Here is a 21118-nt window from a genome sequence, read left to right as displayed (position 1 = left end):
GATGGTTGTATTTTATGCATTTGTGTACCGTGTACAAGCAAGGCAATATTGCGATGCGGCTTGCTCATTACATGACGGTCAATGGCAAATTATGAGTGCGGGGAAAAGTTTTCTGCGGGAACTCACAACGTCAGTTGTTCGCGGGTCAGAAGGTCTGAGAATAAGATGTACTTTTGGGTCCGCGTTACGCAGCCTAGTGTTCGGATTTCAATGCTGTACGAGCATTAACAGACGTCCTTTTGTGAACGAAGGCACACAATGTCCGGAAATTGAACTTTTCACTTCAACGCAAGCCTTGCACATTCATGACGTCTTTTAAAGCCATTACAGACAAGGCAGTGCGAATCCTTAATCGGATCAACTCTATACAATAGAACTTACAGGGATTTTTAAGCCTTACAGTCGTAAGCCACGGTGAAAGTTTCAAAGGAGATATATTGTTTAGGCTATTTTTGAAGAAGGCGCATGAAATGTGATCGTGAATTTAGTAATGGCGCATGGTATAGCGGAGGTAAGATGCTGAGCACTTTCCTCGTTATTGTGACGTGTATAAAATGTGCTGCCGCATTAAATTGCTGTCCATATGAATAACTATACAATAAAATCAATTACTATTAAATATTGTTAAGCTGTTGGAATTCAAGAAGAGCAACTTTATTTGTGTCATGTCCTCTTGGAGTTAAATTGTGGCACATATCAAGTCAATTCAATTGAATGTATTACTATCGAGTCTAATTTCTTATATTGCATGGTTAGGCATATGTACTCTCATAATATATCATGATATATTTACAAAATACAAAGATCATAGGTATTTATATGCATCTACAAGATGCTAGCTGAATATTTGTATGCAATATAATACTCTATCTTTGTATACCTTAAAACACTCTAATATATTTGTTAATTCTTATGATAGGTGTACTCTAGTGGCCACTGCACCCCTAAAATACCAAACTGGCTTGTAAATTTCTCAATCCCTGCTAACAGATCTAATTTCTTGAGGATATCTATGCAGAATACGCGGTTGTAACAGGTAAGAATCACGTAAAACTTAAGAGCTAACGACACGCAGACCATCCACTGTCAACACTTCCAAGCACCAAACTTGACTGTGGATCTTCTAAAGCTATTGCATATTGCGCAAGCATTATAGCTGCAAGATTCCAGGCCACTCACATCCCCGCGACGCCTCAATGGACATTGCCAGGACCACTAGTGAGGCTTCAGATACCCGGAATTACGAAGAAATCTCACGTTTCCTCCATTAGCTTGAAACAGCTCATGCTGTCCTATATATTTACATTATATAGTGGTAGTGTACAAGTATATACCGTTGGTTCTGTCACGCCATCTGAAACAACAGCCGCATTTGTCATACCACAACTTGGAACTACTCCACGATTTCGATTAGACCCCGAATGGAAATCTACGGCTGCGGAACTTGCGGGAATACGGGAGGCTGTCCGTTTTATGAGAACGCAGACACCTCATAAATGGACGATATTGTGCGATGCCAGATCAGCGCTACAGGCGCTAAAATGCTTTTTAAAGAAAGGACCATACTACCCGCTCGGGCTGGAAATCGTCGAACTTCATCACAGTGCCGAGTTAAGTGGCCACGTGATCACCTTTCAATGGGTGCCTAGTCATTGTGGTGTTTTTGGCAATGAACTTGCCGAGAGTGAGGCAAGAAAGGCCTCCTTTTCCTATGATGAAGTACGGATTGCCTACTCGGGAGCTGACACCAACTCCATGATCAAAGCACTCATGCAGGACCTTACAAAAGCTTACAGAGCCCACTATTACAACATTCACAGACTTCTACATATGATTCACCCCGAAGCTTACATGGAGCAAAACATCAATGCTACACAGGATTCGGCTCGGCGTTGCTTTCACCCGTCGCTACGTGCACCTCATCGGCCAATCGAGCAGCCCTGATTGTGAACACTGCCAGATGCCTGATACACTGCAACACGTACTCTGCGACTGCCCAGCATATATGCTGGAGCGAAGGACGTTAGAAAGTTTCTTAGCGAGCGTTTGCAGGCAACCGCAGTCGGAGGAAGCTATCCTCGCCCCATTTTCTGACACTGTCTCATGTACATAAGCACTCACCACTTCTCTCATCATCATCATCCATCCCAGTACTTTCTCTCCCCTTCCCTCTTCGCCAGTGCAGAGTAGCAGACTAGAGCGCACTAGCTCAGATCGACCTCTCTGTCTTTCCTATCAATAAATCCTATATTATTAAGAGCTAACGCGTATAAATGATGCCAGTTCCTCACCGAGGGGCTACAACTAGATTGAGAGAGATAGCGGCTGGGTAAGGAAGCCCACTTTATACTCACACGACGCTTAAACCGCTACCCCTCTAATCGGCCCCCGCTCAGAACACGACAGTTTCGCTCTCCTGCAGTATAATATAGGTTTTATGGGCCAAACTGACAAACTCATTACCGTACAAAATTTAGCACTCAGATTTACGCAGACCGGGAACTGGGTGCGAGGACCTTGGATTGTGTGCTTCAATTGACGCATTGGCCTAAATCACCAGATGACCTTGGTTATTGGGAGAGATTTCATAGTTATGATCCTCATCACTGCAACGTGATCTTAAAATGTATGCCTGTTGTGAAATCCATGCTGACGAAATTGCTTAATTATCGCATATTGCTTAACAACATGGAATGTGACCGTGCAAACAATGCTAAATCTGGGTTTAGAGGTTGTGAAACAGCTTACTGTATATATGAGATTGACATCAAGCCGGCTATGCGACAACTAATGAAGAAATCTGGAGGCAACATTCATGGCAATTTGAAGCTCAGGCCACTAACGTTCCAAGCCTGATAAGGGTATCCAGGATAGTATTAATAAAAAAGTTTTTATGCTTAAGCTGAGAAGATACCAGGAAATAGTATGTTGGAAATATTGTTATCGAAAGGTGCAGACCATTAGCAAAACTATATCCCTTCCCTCTCCCCCAGTGCAGAGTAGCAGACTAGAGCGCACTAGCTCAGGTCGACCTCTCTGGCTTTCCAATCAATAAATTCTATTCATTCATTCATATCGAAATAAGAAGCTTTTAGAATTGGGGCGCCTAACTCTGAGAACGTGTTTTGTACGAGAGAAATCGCAGAGAACGACTATTCTTCGGTAGCACGGCAGAATCGCACAGGACCTATCGATAATATTCAAGAAACAATTGTTATAGTTATTCGCCCTTGCACTTATTATGACAAGAACTGCGACAGTACATTTTTGTTTGCTATTGTGGAAATAGCCCAGAAGCTGACTGTCAACAAGTCAAAATAACCATCCCGATGTGAGAGAGGCACGTATTCACCCTCTTTCTAGAACTTGGGCTTTAAAGCTAATAGGGTAGAGGTAAATAGTGGTCCAAGTATAGATTACCAAAGCCGGCTGAAGCCGTATATTGTATACACAGGCTATATACTGGCTTAAACGTTTTCTACAAGGCAGCTAGCTAATCTTGTCGGTCGCACCGTGCTTCGCGTTACCGTATCCAGAATGTTCCACATGAAAAATCCTGGTCAAAATCGGTTTAGGTTACGCGAATTATCTGAAATGTCTTTTTAGATGAGATGGCTCCAAACAACACGACGGCGCGCAGGAAAATCGGTGACAGCGGCTATATTGTGCCAGTGGCAAACAAAATAAGGTGCAGTAAAGCACTGCCTTCGTTTTTAGTGCTTGCTCTTGCGCTTCACTTCTTCCCGAGCCCCTGTGCGCGTTGAGCACTGGCCAGACCTGCACTCGTGAAATGTGCATAAAGTATTTTTTTTTTTTGCACCGAAGTGTCATTGCTGTTCCATCTCAGATGTTCCTGCACATCGCAAGAACGCATCGGAACACCGTTAACGGTAAGAGCTAAGCATTTCAAAGCATATGAGTCCGTATTTCTCGAAGCTGGTTCAAGTGTGTCGTACTTACCTATATGTACAAGGAGAAGTTGGGCAACCAAGAGGTGCAATTATCGTCTGTCGCGACCACGTGAAGACAACAGATAGGGTAGCCAGTGAGACCACATTCGAAAATGTTTTTTTCTTGTTTTTAAATCATAACTTAGAAATAAGGTACGTGGACAAAAAATGGACGAAAGACAACTTGCCTTCACGTGGGAGCCAAGCCGACGTCCTCAGCGTAACGCCTGGGATGTTATTAGGAATTGAGCTACAGTGACGACTTTTCCTACGCCCGCATCCTTGGGCATTTATGCGGAAGCAAAATATCTCACACGGGGCCGAGTGTTATTCAGCACCACTCACGGCCATTGCAGCGGATGTGGCACATGCTTTTGACCGCGGGCGTCACCAAGTACGTGAATGTTGGGCGCACGCCAGCTGGCCAATAAATTATCGGATCCTGTTTGAAGGCACCACGCTTTTCGGACTCCAGACCATAGCTGTGCAATTTACGAGAAACATGGTAACCAAGGGGTCAGATTTTTTCGTTTGTTTCTCACAGCCTAATCATAGCAACAGATAATCCCGGCTTCCAAAGACGACAAAGCGAGGTGGACGCCCCGAGAACGCCCCCCCCTCCCCCCTGAACCGTCTCGGTAATGGAGATGAGGCAGCGTTCTGCATTCTGCAGGCATGAGCGTTGGGAATGCGCTCACTTCAAGCACGCCAGCGTTCCTGCTGACCAGTGGCGCGTGTAAACTGGTCTGTGCGGAAGGAGCAGCAGCCGTCAATCTAATGTTATATAATGTTTCGCTGGGTGCTGCCTGAAACCAGCCGTGTCCCGTCGGCTTCATCTGGTGCACCGTGTGACGTCACCAACCAACTACGGGCGCTTCTGTGCGCCAGTGTTGTCAGACGCATTATAACTGCTAGGATGCAGTCCGTTTTGGCCAGCAGCGGATGTCTGCCTGATGGTAAAAATGCGTCACAGCCACGTATTTAGCTAAAACAATGGGGCCGCTGGGCACCTTCTTCGTCGACTTCGTCGCTGGTGGGAGGCGGTTCTGAAAAGTTCGGTGCCTGAAGACCAGATGTGGGCCATCCCGCAAGCCAAAGGTGCAGCCCGAGGCCACCACTACTAAAACTGCCGGACCATTCTTTTTAATAAAGTTTATTTTCTTCTCCAGCATTTTCAAAATTTCAAAGCCATTCCGCTCTGTGAAGTGGTTGACAAGCGAAGCTGTTAAGCACATGACACGGAGGTGACACATAATTTTGCACAAAGGTACAAACTCATATATTGTCTTGAGGGGTGGTCATCGTCACCAAAGGCGCGCACACTTATTTATTGTCTTGATCGGCGGTCATAATTTACCTCGGAATTGCAATCACAGTTTTTGATAATATCAAATCGACGCTCGTGCACCGCTGGGTGGTCCGTTAGGCCGGATCAATGTGGCATTGCAAGTGGTATCTCTGCAACACTGAATGCGTAAACCACTCCCTTTCGGGTACCGACACATCCGCAGTGAAATCACCGGCAACGACAAGAGGGGTAGTGTCATCGCAGCTAATTCACGCAAAGTGAGTAGCCATGAACCTTGCGGGACTCTTAGTCATTGCACTTTTATTTTTTTACTCGTTCTTTATTTACGGTCGTATGAGCCATTGCTCACGGGGTGTGACGATGCCTGCCCGTCCTGCGGCCAGACCTCCACTCTACCTCACATGCTCTGGGAGTGCGGGTCGACCTACCCCAAGTTCATCAAGGAGGAGTGGGACTCGCTTTTGCGTAGCCCCGCTCTAGAGAAGCAAATCCTCGCCGTCCGGCGTGCCCATGACCGGGCCGGTGGGCTAGAGCTGCCGGTCCCGACGTGGGACTAGCCGGGTGCGCGACGAGTTCTCGTTCTCGCTGGACCTACAATAAAGTTTATTCGCTCACTCACTCACTCACGCATTGCTCACGGGGTACGAGCAATTGATGATGATAGCTTTTGTAGACCGTGAACAGAAATGCCTGGAACCCCAGCCAAATTGACACGTGTATTTGTATATCTCTGCCGGGCGAGCACGTTTAACCGCCAGCAAGTGTTATCGCACAGCGCAGGACGCACCTGCGTGTATCGAAAGTTTTTTGAAAGTTATCGATGGTTCTATCCTGTGTCTGTTTTTACAGAACCTTGTGTTATCTGATTTCATCGCGTGACGCGAATGGTGCAGAACTTTGTGGAAGACACGCGGATCCCAGCTATTAGCCTGGAACATTCGGAGACTGATGTGTAAAATCCGACGCGCTTGACCCGCTGATCAGATTTTGACGATGGCCAACCATTGTTCGCACTTGTCGCCCTTGTTTAAGTGTAGCCTTTTTTGTGGGCAAAGGTTCGCCCAATAATGTTAGTTTCGTCTTTCACAGTATTGCAATTTCTTTGTCTGTGGTATTGCTACTGGGTTCTTTATACGTCACTACCACGTGACAATATACATATTTGCTGTAAAACGGGTAAAACGTCTCGGCGGAAACGCGCTAGTGCCACTGCTCACGCGTTTGTCGTCGTCGTCTTCCACAGCTGGCTGTTGCCGCTCATCATTCCAGGGCAGCATTTCCCTTTTCTCTCATCGTAATGGCGAGGCCACATTTATGGGGGTATGAGCCGTTGCTTAAGGTGGTATGAGCCGTTGTTTGTCTTTCGTGACGGACATATTTAATAACAGATGTGATGCGTGAATGTGTGTGCGTACCTTTATCGGCACGACGACCACACTTTAGGACAATAGATATTTTCGCACCTTTGTTCAGTGTTGTGGGTCGCCTCTGTGTCGTACGCTAAACCGATTCACTGGTCATTCACCGTCACAGAGCGGAATGACTCATCAATTTTCTTATCCTTGAATGCATAAAAGGGCGGTTTGCTGCAGAATTGAGCACAAGACCGGTTAGTATACGGCGCATAACTCGAAACCGGTGCCGTTTTCAAAATTCGTCCAACTGGATATACCTTTGCAAACAGACCATCTACAATTGGTAAATGTGATATGCACCCGTAGATAATTAAATATAAATTCATTGAGTGATATTTGGTGACGTATTAAGTAATGCGTAGCGTCTGTTTTTCCGGAAGCGATGCCAGTAGGCAGGCGCGACTCCGACGCCTCAGTGAGCGCTTCCCTGACCAATCAACGAGTGATCTGGGGGGAAGGGGAGGGGCTGAAGTTGAGGTGAAGAGCAGCCCTAATGGGAGCAATTCTCAATGCCACTAGGGAGAGGTAAGTGGGAACAAAGGTGATAGAAGAATGTGAACAGGGTTCGAGGGTGGAAGGTGGCGATACATGGCGCGACTCTATGGTATCACGATCACATGACAATGGTCAGCTTCTGCGACCGGCAGCACTCGCTCTCTGCTTTTCGCTGCACCAGGATGCTCGGCCACCGGAGTCGATACGTAAAAGAACGGTTGCAAAAGGCAGCTATTCGCTTTAATAAAACGACGGTGAGCTAACTGATGTGAGCTTTTTATTTAGCCACACCTTACAAGCAAACACGAACAGGACTTACGGATGTATTCTTCTCTCTTGGAGAACACTGTTCTGCACATACCGCCGAAGAACACAGCACATACCGCCGACCCGGAACACAGCAGCACTCGCGGTGAAGATTAGGAACGCACTAATCCGCAACGTAAGAGATGAGACGGTCACACAGCTGACGAACTTCCTCAATACACATTGGGAAGCGGGGACACTGCCAGAGGAATGGAAACATGCGGAAGTAGTTATGATCCCCATGCCAGGGAAAAAGCTACTAGTAGAAAACCTACGGCCGATATCACTCACTTCGTGCCTTGGCAAGTTGTACGAGCGAATCATGACGAGGAGGCTACAACAATACATGGAAGATGAAGATCTGTATCCCCACAGTATGTTCGGCTTTCGCACCAAATTATCAACCCATGACATCCTACTACAAATTAAAGAGGGAGTTCTAAGCAACATCCCCTACAACGGAGAAAACATAATAATGGCACTCGATGTCAATGGAGCGTTCGACAACGTCAGCCATGTGGCCATCCTCAAGGCACTGGACGACCTTAACAGCGGAAGAAGAATCCACGGCTACGTGACAGCGTTCCTATCAAACAGAACAGCCACGGTGGTGTTAGGAGACTTGCGGACAGACAAGTTCCACACGCCTAATAAGGGAACCCCGCAGGGATCCGTGATCTCACCGATCCTTTTCAACATTGCAATGATTGGGATAGCCCGGAAGCTGGAAGAGATCGATGGCATACATCATGCCATTTATGCCGACGATATCACCATCTGGACCTAACCTAACCAAGGCTCACTCAGCCAAAAAGAAGAACGACTACAAGCCACAGCAACATGCGTGGAAGAATGTGTTAGGGAAAGAGGCCTCGACTGCTCGACGGAGAAATCAGAGCTCATGAGAGTCAGAAGAGGAAAACGCTCAGAACAATAAATCAGCGTCACTCTACAAGGACAAAGGATACCAGAAAAAGAAGCTGTCAGGATTCTGGGAATGTGGGTGCAGAGCAATCAACGCTGCATACACACCATAAACCTACTGAAGCAAGCGACGGCACAGGTGGCACGTATGATCACCCGCGTCTCGCAAAAAAAGAAGCGAAATGAACGAGGAAGATACAGTCAAGCTGGTTAAGAGCCTCATAATCAGCCGGATTACGTACGCCCTCGCATATTACAACACAAACAAAGGTTAACGGGATCAGGCCGACGCCATCATAAGGAAAGCATTCAAAACAGCGCTTCACTTGCCGGCCAGCACCTCGACAGAGAAGCTCCTGGCCCTCGGACTCCACAACACGTTCGAGGAGCTCAAAGAAGCACAATTAGGTTCGCAGCTACTCAGACTCCAGCTGACTACTACGGGCAGAAAGCTCCTAAAGAAACTGGGGCACAAAGAAATTGAAACGCAAGAACAAAGAACGGGAAACCTACCCGATGGGTATCGCAGCACCATCAAGGTATTGTCCCTACCAAGAAATATGGACCCGAGTTTACACACAGCCAGGCGAAACGCTAGGGCAAAATATGTAGAAAAATACCTAGTAACAAAAGCGAACACGGTATACACGGACGCCGCGGTATATCCTCGAGAACGAAGGGAAACAGAACAAAGAGTTGTCGCGGCAGTAATAGACTCGGACTATAGGGAAATCGCTTGCGCGTCGGCATGGGATTGTACGGTAACCGAGGGAGAGGAAATGGCTGTTGCTCTAGCAGCTGTGGAGGGCTACCGCGCAAATAGATCCCTTATAATTCTAACAGACTCCAAGGAAGCATGCCGAAACTACATTAACGGCAGAATTGGTCAAAAAGTGCTCCAAATCTTCCTCCGCGCTGGCCAACAGAATAAACGCATTAGACGCACCATCTTTTGGGTACCTGGGCACACTGAGATTGAGGGCAACCAAAGGGTCGATAGGATCGCTCGCGAGCATGCAAACCGAGCGGACCTAAACAGAGATCCTAAGGATTTCATGACAGTGATCCCAACGTACTCTGACATACTAAATTACCATAGAGGGACGAGGATCATATATTCACCGCCCAACAACTCACACTCAACAACAAGCAGTTTACTGGTGAAAGCTGCAGACAGGAACTTTCCCAAATTTACATATACTATGCAAAATGTTCCCAAGTCAATGCCCGTGGTGTGGTGCAATACTCACACTTTATCACATCACATGGGAGTGCAATACGAATAAGGAATTCCACAAAATAGAAAATCCGAGTGCGGTGCAGTGGGAGAGCGTGCTCTCCAGCGGCGACCCTAGCCTCCAACGGAAGCTGGTGGATCATGCCCGACGAGCAGCCACGGTCAGCGGTGCCCTGGAATAGGGGCGTCAACCATGCAGGCCGGACATCTTCATCAACCAATAGAAGATAAAGACACCCGGCCCGACCGCTGAATTACTCTTTCTCGAGTAATAAAGTTTACTTCCTCCTCCTCCTCCTCCATTGCGAAAAATGTTGTTTACCTTCCGCTGGAGGAGCTAAGCGAGTGGCTTTGGGGTGTTGGAAAGGACTGAAAAAGAAAACTGTTTTAAGCTAAAAAAAGCATAAACCATTTGCAATTGAACATTTTTTGTTGTTTTTTATCATATAACCTCCATGTTCTTGGTCTAATCTCACGTTGAGTTTGTGGTATTAAAGAAAGTATCATCATCTCTATCCCCATTTTGAAGCTCGATAATGCGCGTGCATCTGTAAAGAACGAGAAGAAGAAGAAGACGAAGAATACCTGCCCTTGACCCGAACCGCGTTATTGCACGTCGTCGCTGCGTCCCTCAGCAACTCCTACCAGTACGACGTTGAGATGTACTTCTCCCGCAGCTACCATGGTGAGCAACATCTGCATGCTTTGCGCAGGTTCTCGCAAATTTTTTGTACAATGGCTATATACGACTGAATGCGGCATTTGGGCGCTCCCGGTGGACCACCGATTGCACTGCCCTAAAATATCTGCGAGCGTTTGCCTTGAAATCGTGGAATTCTGGCTCCTACAGCAGTTGTAGATTTTACTGCATTCCTCCCACATGCGACCTATTATATGAAAACTTCCTCCCTGTGCGCTTTCGAAAATTAATGGATGTTTACCTTGCTGCGGTATTGGACTGCTTTTTTCCGCAGCTGTGTTTTCAGCAGTCGCGAACATAGCATTGCCGTCACACATGTACCGATGGCAGCGGCACCCATTCTCAAATTGACAAGCACCTAGTGAGAGACTGAATCATTCTTGGAGTATACTTTTCCAACCCGCTTCGGCGAGAGCAAAGTAAAACAAGCTAGAAAGTATTGTGAGCTTCAGCTCTAAACATGGCTGTATTCGGGAACCAGGTAAAGCAACCCTGATAGCCGTTGGACATGTTGCCGAAGAAGCGCGGAATGCCGCGGTTTTTCAGCCTTGTACAATGTGACTGTGCTTTGTAAATCTGCCCAATTAAACGTTTTACATCTTTTCCGCCCGCTTCCTCCGCTGTGTATTCAGAAAACGTTTTTCGTGTTGGAACTCGTTACCATATGAAAACATAAAGGGAGCAGGAAGGCCGCAGTCACGTGTATGACGATCCGCAATGTTACTCGTTCCTGGTACATGCCACGTGTGCGAGCTTTGAGAGAATCGAGCATCGAAAAATTCCGCAAGTGAAGGGACCGATGGTGTATTTGCCGCACCTGCGAAATCGCAAGTGAAATCGCATTGTGAAACACTCTTAGCCTATGACCAGTCGCCTGCCCAATATTGCGTTCATTCGCTCAATATATGTTTCCACCGGTAGAAGTGCCAAGTGCGGCGCTAAAACCCCTAGCGGCTAAATGAATTTATAGCGCTTGAAATAATACGTGAGGCTTACTTATATTGTGCTCGCGAAGACAGAATTCGCGCGCATAACGGTTCCCAGCGTGGCTGCGATTTTTAAGAAAACGTTGGTGGTGGCTGGGAACATTCGCGTGTCGTATTGTTATTTGTCGCAGCTGCCATGAGATTTCTTACAAGTTTAGAGCTGTGCGGCAAGGTGTTCGTCTAGGCATTCCCTGATTTCGCCTTTGAAGTAAAGTAAAAAAAACTAGGTGGAACAGAGACTTTTTTTCAGGTTGCTCAATATTGCCACTGCCAATTTGTGGTGAAATGTGCTGGCGAATTACTACCCGAACGGTATCATTATATACGTGATGTCGGTGTCATGTGGTCTTCACGCTACATGTAAAAAGTGGGATGGTGGGATAGCAGGATGCAATAACGCGATGATTACGTATTTTAGCATCATAGTGTAGGTTAAGGGGAGGAAGGGGCAAATTTTCATGATCGAATACGACGGGCCCCTTGGAATACAGCAGATCATTCTAAGGAAAACAGCGTTCTGTGTCCTGCAAAGCAATTCCGCTGATTATAAGTTGATTTGGCATTGGCGCTTGCGATGGGATAAGCATTTCCGCGCTTGTTTCTCGAGATTCTTTAGGTTATGTGTAATCACGCTCCCTTACTTTCCAATGCAACAATTCAACATATTTTTACATTTGTCACCATTTCTGTTTTAAATTAAACTTATTTATGTGCGCAGAAGTGTCGGTAAAGATATTACACTCTAGGCAAAGGAACCACACTGTACAAATGCCATTGGTATAAGCAATTCATCATTTTTCGTTATCATTTCGAGGAATTGTACCGAGACGTTTCTAGATATTGGCGCAGAACTACGGAATTTCGGAGTGGCAATAGAGCTAAACATTTTGGCCCCATTTTGACGAAAGGATTCGGTCCCTTGCAAGGGCCGCACCTCGTCAAAATTATATAACTGCGGGCGTTACACGGGTCTATGCGGTTGTTGGCCTATCCACTGATACAACGCGCAACACCAACTTGCTATGCCGACAGACGTAACCTATTTTGTCAAATGGGACTCTATGAGTCATATGTCTTCAGCGGTAGTGTTTATCAAGCAGATGCTTGAGAAATTTGATGGAAAAGGTATGCATGGTTTGGGGGGGGGGAGGTGGGGGGCTAAGCTGTGCTTTTAATTTTCTTGGCTTAGGGAACATTTTACTTTGCTTAACCATATGCGCCTATATCTTGAGCTATTGAAACCGTGTTTTGTAAGAATTGCTTTATACTCTGTTTATTTCTTGTGATCCATGTGCTCGGTGCCTGATCCCGGAGATAGCATGGGCGCAGCTTTATGTGGCACAGTGACGACAAAAAGATGAAAAAAAAATGTAAATAATCAATGCAAAACACAGTCCTGATTTTTTCGTTTGAATACAACATATTTAAAGTGCGAATTGACTCAGAATTCATTTTATGTATTGTTAACTATAGTGAATTCCGAAACTAACGTATTGTTATTGTTTGATAGATCACGGTGACTTTTGATTTTACGTGGCACAATAGTGACATTGTGCATGCCCCGAAAATTGGGTGCTTCGACAAAAGAATGCGGGCAAGACAGGGCCGTTAAGCTTACACTTTGAGATTTGACAGGGTGACTAGCTGCTCCAGCCCTGCCACTTGTCGAAGGATATAGCTTTGTCTCAGAACTTTATCTGAAAAATAATGTAACACGGTGCAACATGTTGACCCCACGAAGCCGAAACGCCATTCCACAGAAGGATAAATGAAAACATCTTGTTAACCTTTATCTTTGGCCATGGAAAGTGCATTTGTAAAAAAAAAAAATACTTGCGCTAAAGCCTAATTAGTACTGGATTTATCAGAATTGAAACCTCGCTCCTGCATATCAGAAACGTTACCATGGGGATGGCGTTGTTTTCCGCGAATAAATCAACATATTGTATTATTGCACCCAGCGCATAAAAATATATGCGGAGTTTTGTGGGAATGAACTGTGAGTTTTCAAGAACGATATTTCTGACTAGAAATGCGCATAAGCACAACCTAATTAATTTGATTTGAAATTGGTACCAGTTTCATAATGCAATGAAAGGGTAAGGCGTGCAAACACGGACGCAACAGGCGTTCGTGTTGTCCACTCCTCTTGTGTCCATGTCTCCACGCCTTACCCGTTCTTTGCATTAAGAATCTTACCAACTAGCTCAGTTTCCCTCGTACTAAGCTGGTACCGGTGTTGTGCGAAACTATGAGTTGCGGAATTTCACTTCATTGGTGGTGGTTGTCTTTGCTTTCAGGCGACGAAAGCACGGCCACTGGAACGCTGGGAACAACTGGTGACCTACCAAGTGAGCGTTTACTCCTGTGAAATTGTTCGCAGTTTATCCGGTGCTTTCTGTCATTAGCTCGCGGGTTCTTCTCGTGATGTTTTTTCACGCGTCTGCACAAGCAGCCTGTCTGTACACGTGCTTTGCGTGCATTTTCATCACTTTAGATGGTCAACCGACGCATCATCATCATCATCATCAGCCTGGTTATGCCCACTGCAAGGCAAAGGCCTCTCCCATACTTCTCCAACAACCCCGGTCATGTACTAATTGTGGCCATGACGTCCCTGCAAACTTCTTAATCTCATCCGCCCACCTAACTTTCTGCCGCCCCCTGCTACGCTTCCCTTCCCTTGGGATCCAGTCCGTAACCCTTAATGACCATCGGTTATCTTCCCTCCTCATTACATGTCCTGCCCATGCCCATTTCTTTTTCTTGATTTCAACTAAGATGTCATTAACTCGCGTTTGTTCCCTCACCCAATCTGCTCTTTTCTTATCCCTTAACGTTACACCTATCATTCTTTTTTCCATAGCTCGTTGCGTCGTCCTCAATTTGAGTAGAACCCTTTTCGTAAGCCTCCATGTTTCTGCCCCACATGTGAGTATTGGTAACACACAGCTATTATACACTTTTCTTTTGAGGGATAATGGCAACCTGCTGTTCATGATCTGAGAATGCCTGGCAAACGCGCCCCAGCCCATTCTTATTCTTCCGATTATTTCCGTCTCATGATCCGGATCCGACGTCACTACCTGCCCTAAGTAGATGTATTCCCTTACGACTTCCAGTGCCTCACTGCCTATCGTAAATTGCTGTTCTCTTCCGAGACTGTTAAACATTACTTTAGTTTTCTGCAGAATAATTTTTAGACCCACACTTCTGCTTTGCCTCTCCAGGTCAGTGAGCATGCATTGCAATTGGTCCCCTGAGTTACTAAGCAGGGCAATATCATCAGCGAATCGCAAGTTACTAAGGTATTCTCCATTAACTTTTATCCCCAATTCGTCCCAATCCAGGTCTCTGAATACCTCCTGTAAACACGCTGTGAATAGCATTGGAGAGATTGTATCTCCCTGCCTGACGCCTTTCTTTATTGGGATTTTGTTGCTTGCTTTATGGAGGACTACGGTGGCTGTGGAGCCGCTATAGATATCTTTCAGTATTTTTACATACGGCTCGTCTACACCCTGATTCCGTAATACCTGCATGACGGCTGAGGTTTCGACAGAATCAAACGCTTTCTCGTAATCAATGAAAGCTATATATAAGGGTTGGTTATATTCCGCACATTTCTCTATCACCTGATTGATAGTGTGAATATGATCTATTGTTGAGTAGCCTTTACGGAATCCTGCCTGGTCCTTTGCTTGACAGAAGTCTAAGGTGTTCCTGATTCTATTTGCGATTACTTTAGTAAATAGTTTGTAGGCAACGGACAGTAAGCTGATCGGAGCTGATCAGGAGCTGTCCCCTTTCTTATGGATTAGGATTATGTTAGCGTTCTTCCAAGATTCCGGTACGCTCGAGGTCACGAGGCATTGCGTATACAGGGTGGCCAGTTTCTCTAAACAATCTGTCCACCATCCTTCAACAAATCTACTGCTACCTGATCCTCCCCAGCTGCCTTCCCCCTTTGCATATTTCCCAAGGCTTTCTTTACTTCTTCCGGCGTTACCTTTGGTATTTCGAATTCCTCTAGGCTATTTACTCTTCCAATATCGTCGTGGGTGCCACTGGTACTGTATAAATCTCTATAGAACTCCTCAGCCACTTGAACTATCTCATCCATATTAGTGATGATATTGCCGGCTTTGTCTCTTAACGCATACATCTGATTCTTGCCAATTCCTAGTTTCTTCTTCACTGTTTTTAGGCTTCCTCCGTTCCTGAGAGCATGTTCAATTCTATCCATATTATACTTCCTTATGTCAGCTGTCTTACGCTTGTTGATTAACTTCGAAAGTTCTGCCAGTTCTATTCTAGCTGTAGGGTTAGAAGCTTTCATACATTGACGTTTCTTGATCAGATCTTTCGTCTCCTGAGATAGTTTGCTGGTATCCTGCCTTACGGAGTTACCACCGACTTCCATTGCACACTCCTTAATGATGCCCACAAGATTGTCGTTCATTGCTTCAACACTAAGGTCCTCTTCGTTAATTAAAGCCGAATGCCTGTTCTGTAGCTTGATCTGGAATTCCTCTATTTTTCCTCTTACTGCTAACTCATTGATGGGCTTCTTATGTACCAGTTTCTTCCGTTCCCTCCTCAGGTCTAGGCTAATTCGAGTTCTTACCATCCTGTGGTCACGGCAGCGCACCTTGCCGAGCACGTCCACATCTTGTATGATGCCAGGGTTAGCGCAGAGTATGAGGTCTATTTCATTTCTAGCCTCGGCGTTCGGGCTCCTCCACGTCCACTTTCCGCTATCCCGCTTGCGGAAGAAGGTATTCATTATCCTCATATTATTCTGTTCCGCAAACTCTACCAATAACTCTCCCCTGCTATTCCTAGTGCCTATGCCATATTCCCCCACTGCCTTGTCTCCAACCTGCTTCTTGCCTACCTTGGCATTAAAGTCGCCCATTAGTATAGTGTATTTAGTTTTCTCTCTACCCATCGCCGACTCCACGTCTTCATAGAAGCTTTCGACTTTCTGGTCATCATTACTGGATGTAGGGGCGTAGAACTGTACAATCTTCATTTTGTACCTCTTATTAAGTTTCACAACAAAACCTGCCACCCTCTCGTTACTGCTATAGAATTCCTGTATGTCACCAGCTATATTCTTATTAATCAGGAATCCGACTCCTAGTTCTCTTTTCTTCGCTAAGCCTCGGTAGCACAGGACGTGCCCGCTTTTTAGCACTGTATATGCTTCTTTCGGCCTCCTAACTTCACTGAGCCCTATTATTTCCCATTTACTGCCCTCTAATTCCTCCAATAGCACTGCTAGACTCGCCTCACTAGATAACGTTCTAGCGTTAAACGTTGCCAGGTTCATATTCCTATGGCGGCCTGTCCGGAGCCAGAGATTCTTAGCACCCTCTGCAGCGTCGCAGGTCTGATTACCGCCGTGGTCAGTTGCTTCGCAGCTGCTGGGGACTGAGGGCCGGGGTTTGATTGATGTGTTCATATAGGAAGTTGTGGCCAAGTACTGCACCAGGGTGGCCAATCCTGCACTGGTGAGGGAGTGTGTTGCCGGTTCTGGTCACCGGGATCAGGCCACACTCCAGGCCTGTTTGTGCAATTTTATGAACACGCGGATTTTTTAAAAAAATCCGGTGGAAAATTGCCGGCACCGGGATTCGAACCACGGACCTCTTGCACGCGAGGCGGGTGTTCTACCTCTACGCCACCGCTGCAACCAACCGACGCATGTGGAGCTAAAGACTGCCCCGCCCCCCTCCCCCGTGTGATAAAGGGAAAAAAATGTTTCATACGCACACAGAAACAAAATTATGCGATAAAGTGCAGCAGAAAGGCTGGCGAACGTTTCAGTACGTTCGACTGTCGAAACATTGGCGAGCCTTTCTGAGGCACACTATCCCTGTTTATGCAACTTTTATTCCGCAGTGTGCCTCTCCATCCTAGCGGTCAGCCCCCGTCTTGAGTTACGGACAGAGGCATCCGTCGTTGTGCGGTAAAATAGTGTTAATGCCTCCCCTCTCTGACTCCTCCCTCCCCCCCCCCCCCAACACACACACTCACAGCAAAATATTACACCTAAACTTGACAACACCCGCTCAACACCCGCAACAGCTCTAACCTAACGTGGACGAGAAAGCAGCACCGCAATATTTGTTCCATCGAATACAGTCAATATTCCGTAAAATGGTAATCAATACTGTGAATATGTCATCCCACCACAGAGTGACTATTTAGGTCCGTCAACATACTATGAAAGATGCCAACGCAACGCCTCAACGGAATAACCGCAATTCTTTCGTCGACAGCATCATGGATTGTGTCTTAACATCATATGCGCTGTCGGTCGATAATTTCAGATGCGGTTATTTCACATGCTTGCTTTCCTGAGTTTAGTTGATTCACTGAGCTTTTCGAAGCTCCTCTGATAACTGCACTGGCTGCAATGTACTGAAATAGACATGCTTTTATTTGCGCCAAGTGGCCATGCTATCTGCGGTAACTCCTTATATCTGATTCTCACTAAAGCTGAATGTATCCTTGTTAGATTAGATTAGATAATGGAGTTTTACGTGCCAAAACCACATTCTGATTACGAGGTACGCCGTAGTTGAGGACTCTGGTACTTTGGACTACCTGAGGTTCTGTAGCGTGCACCTAAATCTAAGTACACGGGTGTTTTCGCATTTCGCGCCCATCTAGATGCGGCCGCCGTGGGCGGGATTTGATCCCGCGACCTCGTGCTTAGCAGCACAACACCATAGCCACTAAGCAAACACGGCGGGTGATATATCGTTGTTTACGGAAGTCTCGTACACGTTATGCTCTATGCAATGAAAAGGTAGGTGTCAAATCAAACTGACTGAACAAAGCAGAGCCGTTGTGGCGTGACGCTTTTTGTCCATGTCTTTGTTAGATTGTTTGTAACGAAGTTCAAAACCTATCGATATGTTCAATGAACAACTCTCTCAACACGCGAGTGAATCCAGCAGTGCAAGTATTCTGTTCACACTTGCCACTGTTCACGCTTACCATTATTATGCACACCGTAAAAACACCTATCTTAGCCGCCTTTGTTTTAGTACAATTCTCGTTTCGGTTCGCTAAAGATTGTTGCAAGTGGTCACCTAAGTAGTAAATAGCGCGTCGTGATTTGCGGAGGAACCGACTATATTTCCTTGCAAGCGGATGTTAAAGTGGCGAAGGCAATTCAAACGTAATTGATGTTGATGAAATAGTATGAACAAAAAAAATTCATTTCAAGTGGAAACTCCCTCATTTTCTGTTTTGTCGTGGGAACCCAGCTACCTTAACTACTCTTCAACAACGATAGCGACGTGTGAAGCTTCCACTACAAAGGGAAAGCTCCGCTAAGCCATATACAAAGTCCGAATGACTAATGATAAGTTGGCTCGGTGTAAACAATATTCTTAGTTGCTGTATTGAAGCTCAGGTCCAAGAAGCTCCGACTTTGGGTAACACTGTGGAAACTATAGTGTTGGCATCGATTTTAACACTCCTCAACTGCTTCAACAATGACTTGCTTATATTGCAACACCTGACCATTATCTACAGTTGACCTTTCCTGTACCATAGCGGTAAAACTAATTTCTCAGAATGCTCATTCACTTTCACTGTATGCCCAACAACGATGCGATCTGCGGCTCTGATCTTTAACAATGAAAGGTTCTTTTTAAACAATTCAAGGTTTGCCCAACGTGTTCGATTGGATTTGGAACAGCAGTATGCTGGGTTAGAGCTGTCATATGTAGGACGAATTTTCTACGCAGAAGTGCTGCAGTAATGGAAAGTAAAAGTGTATATTTAATAGCTGCAATTAGTCTAATAAGCAGACATTAGAAGGATGGGTACACTAATTTAGCATACAGAATACTTTAATTTTTTTTAGTAAGTTCATTCTACTCTTCAGGTGCCGGATTCATTTACCGCTTCGGCCGTCGCATTTCTACGGGCAAAATGCTCCTGTAGAAAGATTCTAGTGCAAGTTAAAGATCCCAAGGAAAAAAAATTACTCCGGAGTTCCCCAGAATGACACCTCGCATAGCCCCTGCTCGGACGTTAAATTCAATATCAATCAATCAATCAATCAATCAATCAATCAATCAATCAATCAATCAATCAATCAATCAATCAATCAATCAATCAATCAATCAATGAAATCGTATTCGGAATTCTTAGTTCTCACACCGATAGCTCATTTCTGCGCGCTCAATTTGGGCTCTTTGTCGCCGCCAGGTGTATAAGTCTCTACATCGAAACGAGAACCCACCCTTCCAGGGATGGCTAAATTTATACGACGACAGGAATAGGTTTGCGATAGGAGTTGCACGGATGCTCCAGACGCAATAACGCCGTTGGTCCCGGGGTCGCAGTTGTCGTGCTGTCACACTCACGGCGCATGCGCAGCTCGCGCTCGAAGGGTTAGAGAGTCTCCAGAAATACGGAGGGCGTTTGGCTGCCAACCCACCCAAGTGAAGTAGACGCGACGTCGACGCTCAATCACCTCGGTGGCTGAGCAAAGGAAGCGTTCTGCCTATCGGTGCCGGCGCGAGCGTGGTGCGCACGCAATCTGTAGGTGCACTAGCATTCCGGCTCAGCTGATGCCTGCACGCCCTATAGTGTGAGCAGTAAGCGTCAAGCAAACGTTATCTAATATGCCACTGGGCGCTGGCTAACGCCGACGGTTCGTGTCAGTCCCATCTTATGCACCACTGAGATGCGAAGTGGACAGGGTGCATTTCTGGCCAGCCGGAGCTGCTATGCGTGCTGTGTTGTGAAAATCTGTTCCACCTGCTTAAACTCTTGTACAAATTGCCACACTCGTGGATGCTTTAAAGCAGTATAATTCTTCGTGTTGGTGCCCAGGTTAATTTTCTGCTCTATTCCGTTCGTTCGTTTTTTCGCGACGTAAAGGTGGATGGATGGTAGCTTTGTCCTCTTTGAAACGGGGTGCTGGGTTGCCCCACCAAGATCTTGTTCGTATTTTGCCGAACGTCTTGCCTAACGTTGTTTTACAAACACACACACACACATGAATATTCCCAGCGTCAGGCTTTCTGAACCAGTATGAAGAACCTTGCTTTTGTACGCTTCTATTATTTATGGCCTCCATACCTTTCTGCCACTAATCCTCCAATCACCTTTTACTTATCTATGTTGCGGGCATGTTTACTTTCTCCCTGTTATCTCTGAATCCAAGGCTCCAAGGACGCTAGAGGAACCTAAATCGACAACTGGATAGATACGTTCAGATTCTTATAAAATATGTTTCATCGTTTCCCTACCTTTGCCGCAGCATGCACATGCTTCTTGCTTTGTGTGCCTCGCTTTATAACTACGCGTTCTAAGGCATCCTGAGCGCGTTTAGAGAAGAGCTCCCCTTTGAGTTATCATAACTTCTTTATTTCCTCTTTTCGTTTTTTTTTACGTAGTGACTCATAGCAGGTTTCTTTCGCATCGCCGTCCCCCATGAGGTTGCATGAGGTACTCTGACTGCTTTGGACCTTATTTGTCGTCATGCTTTTTACTATATATACCCATCGTATACTTGCTGGTAAGCTTCCCAGTTCTTTTCCTCCACTATACAAATACGTGAGCACTCTCCCACCCCATTTACTTTCTTCCACGCTTTTCAGCCATTCTTCAAGATCAATTTTACTCTGAGCTTTCTTCACTTCAAAACTTGTCCAGCCCATCTCACCCTGCACAGCTTCATTTGTAGTCTCCCTGTGAGCGCCCAGTGCGAGGCGTCTCGCTGACTTTTGGCTGCTATCTATTCCTGATTGTACCTCTGACT

General features: G+C 45.9%; 1 protein-coding gene across 2 annotated transcripts in view; it reads left to right on the top strand.

Moving 5' to 3' along the window:
* The first annotated feature begins 10208 nt into the window (after positions 1–10208).
* Positions 10209–21118, top strand: part of LOC135909137 (uncharacterized) — a 76481-nt gene continuing 65571 nt past the window's right edge. The window contains exons 1-2 of one of the 2 annotated variants that reach the window (XM_070536978.1): positions 10209–10321; positions 13623–13673. In XM_070536978.1, the coding sequence (XP_070393079.1) occupies positions 10297–10321; positions 13623–13673 (76 nt within the window). In that variant the 5' untranslated portion in view covers positions 10209–10296. The remainder of the gene's footprint in view (positions 10322–13622; positions 13674–21118) is intronic. The other variant, XM_070536977.1, reaches the window with a different exon arrangement.

The sequence above is a fragment of the Dermacentor albipictus genome, chromosome 4 (genome assembly GCF_038994185.2).
Source record: "Dermacentor albipictus isolate Rhodes 1998 colony chromosome 4, USDA_Dalb.pri_finalv2, whole genome shotgun sequence".
Taxonomy (NCBI): Eukaryota; Metazoa; Arthropoda; class Arachnida; order Ixodida; family Ixodidae; genus Dermacentor; species Dermacentor albipictus.
The sequence above is the reverse complement of the archived record's forward strand: the minus strand, read 5'-3'. Positions and strand labels throughout refer to the sequence as shown.